The 12887-nt window shown below is 39.0% G+C and overlaps 1 protein-coding gene across 1 annotated transcript; it reads left to right on the top strand.

Annotated features, from left to right (window-relative positions):
• Positions 1-11244: 11244 nt before the first annotated feature.
• LOC308264605 (olfactory receptor 5AK2-like) lies at positions 11245-12174 on the top strand (the record flags this gene model as incomplete). The annotated part of the gene is made up of 1 exon (XM_080697957.1): positions 11245-12174. The coding sequence occupies one exon, from the start codon at positions 11245-11247 to the stop codon at positions 12172-12174; it is 930 nt and encodes a 309-aa protein (XP_080554083.1).
• Positions 12175-12887: the final 713 nt, after the last annotated feature.

Below are 12887 nucleotides of genomic sequence, written 5' to 3' on the forward strand. Positions count from 1 at the left end.
TCTTTATGGTTTATTTCTTTAAGTATTTTCTCTAGTGTTGGCTTAGAATTCATGAATTTTTTGAGGTTCTGCTTATCTTGAAACACTTTTGTTCCTCCATCAATTTTGAATAATAGTTTTGCTGGATATAGCAGTTTGGGTTGGAGGTTGTTTTCTTCCAGAGCCTGGATCACATCATACCAGTCTCTCCTGGCATTCATGATTTGGGATGTGATCTGGAGTGATTCTTATTGTTTTGCCTCTATATGTTACCCATCCTTTTGTTCTCACTGCTTTTAAGGTTCTTTCCTTGATGTCTATGTTGGTCATTTTGATTATTACATGACATGGGGATGTTGTTCTTTGATCTTGTCTTCGAGGTGTTCTGTATGTCTCCTGAACGTGAAGATCCATGTCTCTTTCCATGTTTGGAAAGTTCTCTGAAATTATTTCTTTGAAGAAATTACGGATGCCCTTTGTCTATAATTCTATTCGTTCTTCAATGCCTTTTATCCGTAAGTTAGGACGCTTCATATTGTGCCATAGTTGCTGGATGCTTAGGTTTTGTTGCTGTACTGACTTCTGTATGCTGTTGACTGTGCTTTCAGTTTTGAATGAACTGTCTTCTAACAGTGATATTCTACTTTCCATTTCATCTAATCTTCCAGAATTTCTTTCTATTGCTGTCTTCATTTCATTTATTGACTCTTTCATTTCATTTCAGACCTATTTCTGATTCTTTCTTAGTATTTCTCTTTCCTCTTTCATTTTCTGTAGACTTGTTTCAAAGCCTTTCATCATATTGTAGATCAAGATTCTGAACTCCCCTTCTTGCATTTCTTGTAGGTCAGTATTTGTGATTTCTGTTGTCTCTTCATTATTCCTGGTTCTCGTATGTTCAGCGTTCTCAGTCCTGTTTTTCTGATTTCTACCCATTGTTTATGAGAGTTATGTTTAGTCTAATCTTAGTATTAGGAGTTTAGAGGTATTGGCAGGTCAGCAGTGCTTCTCCAATGTTGAGGGTTGGGTGATGGGGGAGGAGCCGGGGTGATGGGTATAGGAGTCAGATTAGGTAGAGGATATGTTTAGGTTGAGAAAGACTTTAAATATGATAAGGTAATATCTTGCTGAGAATGAGAGAACAGAGAGTTAATTAGTAGGACTCTTGTAGTTAGTAGAGTATGTATGGAGATATGAAATACTTTGAATATTAAACAAGGAGGTATATTATGGGAAAAAGTTTTGGGGGAAAAGAGTAGATTTGGGAAGTCTGTAAGAGGAGGGAGCAAACAAACATAAATAAAGTATAAACACAAGGTACCAAGACTATTATGTAATCAAAGAAAAAACCAACCAAAAGAGGAAAAAGAAAAAAGAAAAGAAAGAGGAAGAAAAAGGAAAAAAGGACAAGAATAAAATAAAAAGAACTAGTGACTGTGTGAGACCAGAAAACAAAGAAAACTATCAAATATATATAAAAAAACAAATAAAAGTAAAAGAAGGAAGGGGAAAAGAAACAAAACAGCAACAACAATAACAAAACAAAAGCAATAAGATAAAAAACAAAACAAAACATCAACAGCAAAAAAAAAGAAAGAAAACGGTCCTACTTATTTACGAATATGGAGTCGGGTCCATATAATATTTGAATGTCTGATTGCTGTGGTAGCTTTCAGAATATAATCCAATGTCTCTTAATTTGCTCTGTACTCTTTTCAGCTTCTTAAGTCACTCTCTGGGTGTTTGGACACCTTTCTTTCCTTTGACAGCTTTGGGTTTAGGTGTCAGGATGTCTGGTGTCACTGTTAATAAATCCTGTACAATTCCCAGGGTCTGTGTATTTCCAGCCTGTAGTCAGAGCCTCTGCACTCACCACCCTAGACTCAGGCCTGCGCTTCCCTACAGCAGGGGTGGAGGATGGCCAAAGTAGACTTGGAACCTCCCCCTGAGGCCCTGTGCAGGTACTGTGTCTTGATGACTTTTCCTGTGTCTCTGGAAATTCTAACTAGGCCAGCCTATGTGGTCCCAAGATGCACCCTGGGCAAAGGGTTGCTGTAGGATCCCTGAGCACACACAATTACTGCCAGAGTGCTGCCAGTTCCCAGGGTGCAGTCTGGGTGCATGCCTATTACTGGACACCCACGTGAGTGGGCACAGATGCCTAGTGCCTGGTCCTGGATTTGGGCAGGGTGCACCAGTCTAGAGCCCGACCCAGGGCGTGGGCTGGGCTCTATAGGCTAGAACTGAGTTTCCAGCTGCAGGGTGGGCGCAGACAGCCAGCGGTGTGTCAGGGGTGCTGGGCGGGTGCACACGGGTCCAGGGATGCAGGCATAGCGCAGGGTACAGTACTGGTCTCTGGCTCAGGCAGGGTGCACAACAGTAGCACTGGGGCCCAGGGCTTGCAGCGGACATACACACCAGTGCTGAACCTGGTGCATGAGCTGGATATCTCACGGTCTCGGGGTGCGGTGGGGCACACAGAACTATGGCTGCCGGGAAGCAGGCAGGGCCCTCGAGGCAAGTGCCCAGGCTCTGGCGGGGCGTGCAGGCTAGGCCTGCAAGGTGAGCGCCAAGTCTAGGGGTGCAGGTGGCACAGGCAACTAGAGGGGGTCCTAGGGCACAAGCAGGTGCACGAGGAAAGTGCTGGGTCCTGGAGCGGGGGACAGGCGCCCTGGGCCAGTGCCAGACCTGGGGCGCACGCTAAAACCTGCAGCTTCTCTGGACGCAGGATGTGCTCAGATACCTGGTTTCCTTGATCCAGGTGTCTGAAGGACTCACTCTGCTGCTGTGGTCCCGTATTTGGTGAGCACACAGGCTTCTGGCTTGGGCGCCACTCGTTGCTTAAGATGAGGCTCTATATCTGTTTTCAAACTGTTGGGTTATTTTGACACGGTGGTGTCAGTCAGGACCAGGGAATGCAGTTTGAGCCAACTAGAATGACAATCATTCAAAACACAACAACAGATGCTGGTGAGGATGTGGAGAAGTAGGAACTCTAAGACATTGTTGGTGGGATTGCAAATTAGTACAACCACTTTGGAAAAAAGTATGGAAAATCCTCAGAAGAATGGGAGCAAATCTACCATTTGAACCAGCAATACCACGTCTGGGTATCTACCCAAAAGATAGGAAACCAAACTACCAAACTAATGCATGTGTATCTACATTAGGCTAAGTGAGATGAGTCAGTCACAAAAAATAAGAAATCAGATGTTTTTCCTAATATGTGTAAGCTAGAGAGAAATGGGTCATAGGAGGAACTCTAGATGAAAAAGAAAATCCTATAGAGGAGCAAACAAGACAACCTAAAGGAGGAGAAAGGAGGGGGGAAGAAAGAAAATCTCTAAAACACACAATGTACTTAAACATATCGAAGTCAACGACTAAGCCAAGGAAGGGAAGGATGGACGGAGAGGGAATGGGGTGGGAATTGGGTAGGGGTTAAATCAGTGATGTGTACATGTATGTACACACAAGATTTTTACCACAATATGATGTATAAATATAATACACCAATAAAAACTTTAAAAAATAAAATAAATTTTAAAAAGAATTTTACTGAGCCACAAAGAAGATAATTATTTCATTTGCAAAATTCTGTCATTGCTACTATATGCATTCATAGAATATATAATTTCTTGCACACGGAAACCATAAACCCTTAAATTTAAGTTAGATTTAGCTTTCTTTTTTCATAAAGTTGTGTTTTACCGATTACAGTGACAAGATTTATCTACATCTAAATGCTGATCCCCAGATAAAGGATGCTAAACCTGATTAATAACAAAATGCAGGTTTGGGGGCTTTTTATTTGTTTTGTTTGTTTGTTTGTTTGTTTGTGGGTTTTATACCTCTGGGCTATACTCCTAGATGTATATTTATATTTTATTTGGAAACAGGGTCTCTCTAAGTTGCTGAGAGCCTCACTAAGTAGCTGAGGCTGGCTTCAAACCTGTGCAATCCTCCTATCCCAGCAATCCAAGCGCAGGGATTGCAATTGTACAAAACCACTCTCAGCTCAAAGTGCAGGGTGTTTTGGGGGGATTTTTGTTTTGTTTTTTTGTTTTGTTTTGTTTTGTTGGTGGTGGTACTGGAGATGGAACCCAGGGGCCTTCTACCTCCGGGCTACACTTTCAGACCTATTTTATATTACATATGGAAGCAGGATATCTTAAGACAGCTAAAGCTGGCTTCAAACATGTGCAATCCTCCTGTCTCAGCCTCCCAAGCGTGAGGATTACAAGTGTGCACACCACGCCCAGCCAAAATGCAGTTTATAAAGCATAAATGTCATTAAAAAATTATCATCCTCTCTATAAATTACACTACAATTTTTTAGTAAATCATTCTCTCTAGAGAACTTAAATTTTCTTCATACAAAAATAACTAGCAAACCTTGTTTTTCCAATTACATCTCAGCTCAGGAACCTCAGCTCTCAAGGGAGTGAGTAATGATCCCTGAGGCCCCAGCTATAAGCTCTCTGGTGGAGGGGAAGCACACAGGGGGACCTGGTGCATCAGCTGTACCAGTTGCAGAAAGAGAATCTGGAGGCAGCTCCCCTGTAAGTAAAGCAAAGCAAACTCCACTTTCAACTTCAGCTGGGCATCACTACAGTGTGTGCAGGAAGCAACAGAGTGAAAGGGTGGGAGGCAGAGTCCCAGCATGTCTCACCCTGAGACCAGGACTCACTGCATCAAAGGGAGGTGATGGAAGTGGAGAGAAGGATAATGTTGCCTGGGAAAGAATGTGAGTGAACAAATATTGAATGAATCGGCCATCAATCAATATCATATGCTTAATATGGCCTTTGTGTGCATCTCACAGAAATTTCCTGGTACTCAGGCACAGCCTGGCTCTCTCCTGGGAAGTCTACATAAATTTGCCTCCTTAAACCTCATAGTACTCAATGCAGCCTCACTTTTCCTTCTTAATTTTTATTTTACTCTTCACTTTGAAATACTCATAGGTTAATAAGAAGTGGAAAAGATCGTGGAGACAGTTCCTGTGAACCCTTCACTGAGTTTCCCCTCAAGGGTGACATCTTACATAATTTGACTGTGACACCAAAACTGGGATTTTGATGTCGATACAGCATGTGTGTGGCACTATGACCTTTGCTCATTGGTGTAGATTTGGGTCACCACCATAATAATTGAGACGTAGAATATTCCATCACAGATTTTCCCACACACCACCCCTTATAAACACACCACCTCCTCCACCTACAACCTTTACCCCTGCCCTCCTCCTGCAGTTACTGATCTGTTCATCAGCTCTACAATTTTGTTGCTTTTTTTTTTCTTGTGGTACCAAGGACTTAACTCAGGGGCATTCTACCTCCAAGCTATACCCCCAGCCCTATTGTTTATTCTTTATTTTTAAACAAGGTCTCATTAAGTTGCAGAGGGCCTTACTAAGCAGATAAAACTGGCTGCAAACCTGTGGTCCTCCTGTCTCAGCCTCCCAAGTACTGGGATTACAAGCGTTCACCACCACGCCTGGCTCCAATTTTGTCACTATAATGACATTTTACAAATGCAATTATATAATATGTAAACTTTAGAAACGATTTTTTGTATCTAACCAAGTCTATTGAGATTCAACCAAATATTGCATTTATTTATAGTTTTCCTGTTTCTTTTTAAATTTTTATTGGAGTATTATTATCATACATCTTGATTAAGTTCAAGGTGATAGAGGCACATGCACAGGCACACTGCACTCATTGTGCCCTCCCGCAGTTCCCACCTTATTCCCCCCTCCCCTCCTTCCCCTGCATAGCACAGTTTGGGGGTTTTTTTGGTTTATTTTTAACTTTTTAAAAACCTCACTCATTTATTGTACATAATATTCAACATTGTTTTAAAGATACTTTATGGATGTGGCAATACTAGTTGTTGATGATATACCACTCTATGTTCAAGTAAGATTAACAATGTTGGCGACTTCCGGGAAGATGGCGACCGAGAAAAGCGGGGCTTAAGAGTCCCGCTAACAACCAATCTCCATTACCACAAAAAGAGCGCCTTTCATAGCCAGAAAACACCATCACCAGAAAAACAAAAAAACCACCAGGCTCCAGAGAGAAAGCGGACTGAGAACAGAGCTCAGGGCCACAGAGGAGACACACGCGCCCGAGGACGCGGCAGCAGCGCCATACTGCCAGCGGCAGCTGCGAACTCAGCGGACGGCTACAGCAAGCCGAGGTGAGCCGATGCGGAACAGCCAGGCGGGATCTTTCGGCGCAGACAGCATTTAAAGCTCCCAGTGGCTGAGCTCAGCACACGCTGCAGGGATTCAGAGTGGAAATCAAAACCAGAGAAGAAAAAATACGCCAGCCTCATGGCCGAGGGCGTGGCAGAGGCGCCATATTGCCACCGGCGGCGGCAGCAGCAGTGAATTCACCGAGTCCAGTACAGCTACATCTACGTACTCAAGAACAGTGAGTCAAATTGCGGGCCACAGAGGAGAAATCCCAGTATTGTGCCTCCTGGGACTTGACCCAGTGAGGGAGTGGTGGTGGCAGAGATATCACACCATAGGAAAGCGTGCAACCTGGCACCCCCTTTAGTTTAAAGCAGCCTCTATCGATTCCCTGGGTCGGAGACTCTGTGATACAACCCAGTAAAGGAGTAGTAGGGTCTGAGATAATACAGACTCGAGATCCAGAGCACCTTAAGTGAAGCCATAGTGACCCAAGGGAAGAACCCAGAAAGGCACAAACCTCCGAAATCATGGGAAAGAGGAATAACACTGGAGTAATGAATGTGCACAACCCCACAACATCAGAACCTGATAAAACAGAAAATCAGAGATTTCTAGAAGATCAAATCAGGAAAATAACTGTAGAAATAATAGAGGTGCTTCGAAAAGAACTCAGAGAGAGCCAAAAAGAGATAAAGGATGCAATTAATGAAGTAAAGTCCTCAATTCAAAGCACAAACAACCGATTAGACCACATGGAGAACAGAATCTCGCTCTTAGAAGATGAGCAATCCAAAAATGAATGCATAGTTTCTAATCTAGAAAAAGATATCCGACAGCAGGAATCTGACATTGAAGAAATATGGGCCCATTTTAAGAGAGCTAACCTAAGAATAATTGGAATAGAGGAGGGAAAAGAAAGTGATACCAAAGGGATCAACAATCTCTTCAAGGAAGTAATAGCAGAAAATTTTCCAAACATAGAGCAAGAGGTTGATACACAGATCCAGGAAACTTATAGAACTCCCTTTAGACAGGATCCGAGAAGAGGATCCCCACGCCATATAATTGTCAAAATGACCAATGTGGAAGCCAAGCAGAGAATCTTAAAGGCAACAAAAACAAAGGGCCAAGTGACATTCAGAGGCAAACCAATTAGAATCACTCCAGACTTCCCAAACCAAGTCATGAGAGCCAGAAGGGCTTGGAGTAACATATTCCAAACTCTGAAAGAAAACAACTTCCAGCCAAAAATTTCCTACCCAGCAAAACTTTCTATCAAATTAGATGGAGAAATAAGAAGCTTCCATGACAAACAGAAACTGAAGGAATTTATGTCTTCAAAACCAGCGCTAGAGAAAATACTCAAAGAGATTAACTACAAAGAAGAAATAGGTAACACTCACCAGAACCAGAGAAACAAGAGTTTCCATCCAACAGACAACTAAGATTGGTTATCTGTGGAGATTCATTATTTATGTTAGTCTTTTACCTATCTCTAAATTGTATTGTTTGCCTTTATTGTTGTTAAATTTTAGGATTTCTAGTTGGAATATTAATATACCTTCAGATATAGCATTTGGAAATATTTTATCCAATTCTATTAGTAACTTTTAACTCTGTTTACATTGTCTTTGGATATACAATATTTTCTTTTATTTTTTAGGGAGTTTGTATATTCTTCTGTTGCCTGTGCCATTGAAATCATATCCAAGAAATCACTGCCAATTTCAATGTTGTGAGGTTTTATGACCCAGATTTTCTCCTAAAAGTTTATAGTCTTAAGATTTATATTTAGGTCTTTTATCTAGTTTGAGTTAATACTTGTATGTGGGACTAGGTAAGGGTCCAATTTTATTCTTTTCCATGTAATTATTATTTTTCAACAATATTTAGTTAAAAGATTATTATTTCCACCACCAAATCTTCGTGGAAACCTTGTCAAAAATAACTTGACAATATAGGGAAGAAGTTAGCTCTAGGCTTGTATTTAACTCCAATGGTCTATATATCTGCCTTTAGAACAGTACTACACTGTTTCAATTATTGTAGCTTTATATGGTTTGAAATCAGAAAATATACATCTTCTAGCTTTGTTTTTGCTTCGAGATTGTTTTGGGTATCTAGAGTCCATATTCCATATCAGGATAGATTTTTTTCTGAAAAATAAATATATGATAGTTTCACCTAAAAAAAAGAAAAAAATATTCTCTGGTAAGAAAGAAAGCAAAAAGAAATATTGAAATGTTATCTTTAAGACATCAAAAGCTTGGTATCAGACAAATGAAACTGTTATGTGAGATTATCATTTTTAATTTTGGATAAATTGCTATAATACTAGATGTCAACCACTAAGCCAAGCATGGGAGGGAGGGATGGGGAGAGAATGGGGTGGGGATCGGGTGGGGGCTGACTGGGCGATGTGTGCATGTATGTCTACAAAAGTTTGTATCCCACTATGATGTATGAATACAGTGCACCAATAAAATAAAATTTAAAAAAAAAAAAAAAGATTAACAATGTTCACTCACATCAGTCACATTGACAAAAAAATTAGTTGTTCAGTTACAAATATGTTAGCACAGTTTTTGACTGATATGTTTGTGTATGTAAATCATCACGTCCCTCAGGTGTTTCCCTCTTTTTACTCCCATCTCCCTCAGTAACGTCACCTTCTTAACTCATCTAAGGATTCTCCTCCTTTGTCTGGAGTCCTGCCAAGTCCCATTTTCTCCCTAGCTTCTGCATATTAGGTGGAACATCCAACTTTTCACTGTTTGTGGCTGACTAATCTCACTTAACATAACGTTGGCTGGAACACAATTTGTTCAACCAATGTCCCATCAGAAAAAATTTTAGCTCTTTGCAGTTTGGGGGCTACTACAGGTGAAGCTGCAATGAAACCTATTCACTTGTTTTGGTGTGGGTATAAGTTTTGTGCCACACAACACATGTTTTGTGTCCAGGAGTATAAGGACCAAACTGTATAGTAAGTATATTTTACAATTATAAGAAACTACCAACCTACGTTCCAGAGTAAGCAGTGATATATGGGAAACCCAACCTTTCTGCGTCTTTGCCAGGATTTTATATTGAAATTATTTTTGTGTTAACAGTTATGATACATGTGCAGTGATGGCTCATCATGGTCAGTGTAATGACATCCATCATTTTATTCATTTGCATTTTCTCATGGCTAGGGACCTAAGACAATTTTTCATAAGTTGCCTTCACAGCCGTGTGTCCCTCTTTTGTAAAATGTCTATTCATGTACTTTACCAATTATCTAATTTGAATCATCTTTGACTATGACAGTTGTATCTATGTACTACTTATAATTCCTGTTGTAGATGTGTTTTCTGACAATCATGCCACATACAAATAAGGACAGTTTCATATCTTGTTTTCTGAAATACATAACTTTATTCTTTTTCCCCCCTCATTTCATGGACTAGACCTTCCATAATTATGATGGATAGCAATGGTGAGGGTATATTTGCAATGTTGAGCTTATACTTTTATTAGTCTTAAATGGCTAGCACTCAGTGTCTAACCTTTAAGGATTTTTTTAGATCAAGTAAGTTTCTTACATCAAGTAAGAAACTTGTTTCTCTTACTAGTGTTAGTAGCTTTTTCTTTCAGTCATGAATAAGTGTTAAATTTTGTCAAATATATGTGTTCACAAACTTACATGATAATATTATTTTCCTTCTTTATGTAAACACATAGACTACATTGATAGATTTTCATATCCTGAACTAGACATTCATCACAGTACCAAATCCTTACTTCTTATTCTTTTACTATTTCCTATACAATATTTGCATCACATTTCAACAAAACAATTACGTTGATTTTCTGAAGTTATTATTTTAACCTGGAGTCCTAGTGTAGTAACTGGCCACCTTAACATTAGTCTTTCAGAGACTTCCTGGATAGCAATACCAGATAACAGATAAGGAATAAAACAAATTTATAGTTTTGAAATATTCCTCCAGTTTGCATAGTAATGAGAGTAACAGAGCTGCTTCATGCCTAAACATGGCATTCATGACCTTTTCCTTTGTTCCCCCTGGTGGAACATAATACAAGCAAGTTTGGGTGGAAGTGTGATATATCTCTGGTTCCAAAAGAGAGGACACATGTGTATTGAAAACCAGAAAGCCAATCTCTGCCAATCAAGGGTCCATGATATTGTTCTGCAATTAACAGTGTTTGGCAGTATGGAAGAGTGTTTAAGAACAAAGACTCTAAGTCAGAGAGTTTGAAGTACACTATATGAACAATCATGTAAGACTGTATCTCAGCTCTATGCCTAACTAAGACAAACAATATGGCCAAGAAAAACAAAAATATTGGGGATTTAAAATAAGCAAATATTTTCTTATGCTAGGTGATAAAAGGGCAAGCAATGCCCTAAGAAATACAAGTTATATTATACACATATGTATATACATATATGTTTATATGTATCTGTATATATGTAATGAAAGGACTATCTAGTATTTGAAGTGAAAACCTCTGATGGAAATAGAAAAAAGGCAGTAGTATAAGCATACTGTGAAGCCATCAAACCTGTGTGACCATAAACATAGCTCAGAAAATTCTTCTCAGTCCAAATAACGAATTCTACTATGTTCAAAAGCTTGAACTGTGATTAAATAACTAAAATAATAAATGGCTAAGAAATACCATAGGCTGCTGAAAAGGTAAAAAATCATCAGTGAGTATTGCCTCGTGCAAATGTAGGTAATATAACTGTAGCTTAAAATAGTGGAAAAGACAATAATCTGTGTTTCTTAGAAGCCTAAATTTAAAGTCAGTATCCTAAAAAGTATTCTTCAGTTTAAATTGAACATATGGCGCAAATTCACTGGTTATTGTCATGGATTCCTATTAGGAATATCAAAAAATAATAAATCTGTTTTTAATGTTTTTCAGTGACAAGTCAAAAAGAAAAAGTGATGTGAAATGTGAGAGCATATTTATTTGAAGAAATCAAAGTTTTTCCTCTTTCCTTGGTTCCTCTACTGGTCTTCTATATAGGCTTTTTGGGAGCTATGACTCAAAGAAATAGCACTGAAGTCATCGAATTCTACCTGCTGGGATTTGGTACCCAGCCTGAGTTTTGTGGTCTCCTCTTTCTTGTATTTCTTGTGATCTATATAATATCCATGGTGGGCAATTCTGGAATGATCCTACTCATCAAGACAGACTCTAGGCTTCAAACACCCATGTACTTTTTCTTACAAAATTTGGCTTTTGTTGATATCTGTTATACAACTGCTATCACTCCCAAGATGTTAGAAAACTTCATAGTAGAAAACAAATCCATATCATTTGGAGGATGCGTAATGCAATTACTGGTTTATGCAACATTTGCTACCAGCGATGCTTATCTCCTGGCAGCTATGGCTGTGGACCGTTATGTTGCAATCTGCAAGCCGCTTCGCTATCCTATAATCATGTCCCGAAAAATCTGCATACATCTTGTAGCTGGGTCCTATGTTTTGGGATCAATAAATGCCTCTGTGCACACTGGTTTTACATTCTCACTGACCTTCTGTAAATCCAACAACATCGATCACTTTTTCTGTGATGTCCCCCCAATTCTCACCCTTTCTTGTTCCAACATTGATATCAACATCAGACTACTTGTTGTGTTTGTGGGATTTAACCTGATGTTCACTATGCTGGTCATTATCTTCTCTTACATGTACATCATGGCCACCATCCTAAAGATGTCTTCTAATGCAGGGAGGAAGAAAACTTTCTCCACGTGTGCCTCTCACCTGACAACTGTCACCATATTTTATGGGACCCTCTCTTACATATACCTACAGCCCCATTCTGATAATTCCCAGGAGAATATGAAAGTGGCTTCCATATTTTATGGCATTATCATTCCCATGTTGAACCCCCTGATCTACAGCTTGAGAAACAAGGAGGTAAAAGAAGCCATAAGGGTTTTAGGCAAAAAATTCTTTTAGAATATGTGGAAATTGAAAAGATTGAGTACATCAAATGCATTCAATAGAGATGTGCTACTGTGGTTCAATAAGTCAGAAGGCTTATTCAGAATTGAATAAGGAGAAAGTTTTATAGACATTGTTTAAAATATGAAGATGTAGAAACATTACAAAATATTTTTTCAAATATGCTTTTAAGACTAGAAAAATTCCTAGAAGTCCATAAAGTAAATTGAGGGAAGGGCATGTAGGGGTAAAATGTGTTGAGAAAGTAAATAGTTCAAATAATGCTTTGGCAATATATAAAGATATTGCTACCAGCTTCACTAATATAGACATGGAGAGGGAGGGAATAATGGGGTGGGAAATGGAAGAACAGATATCAAGAGTTATGTGCATGTACATTTATACCACATTGAAACTCAGTATTATGTATAATTGCAATGCACTACTAAGCATATAAAAAGTAAAAGCAATAAAAAAAAAGAAAAAAAGATTCAGGATTTAAATCAGGACTGATTCTGAGCATGTGAGAAATATTAGAAGACCTCTCCTGAGACTTGTTTTTCCCAGAATATCATTTGAGAGAACATATTTATATTCCTCATGAAGAAGGTTTTGTAGACATTATTTAAAATATAAGGATATATAAACATTACAAAATATTATTTCTAATATTTTTCAAATATGCTTTTAAGGTGAGAAAAAACACCTAGCAGCCCATACATGGAAAT

Source organism: Muscardinus avellanarius (assembly GCF_963383645.1).
Source record: "Muscardinus avellanarius genome assembly, chromosome: 1".
NCBI classification, from domain to species: Eukaryota; Metazoa; Chordata; class Mammalia; order Rodentia; family Gliridae; genus Muscardinus; species Muscardinus avellanarius.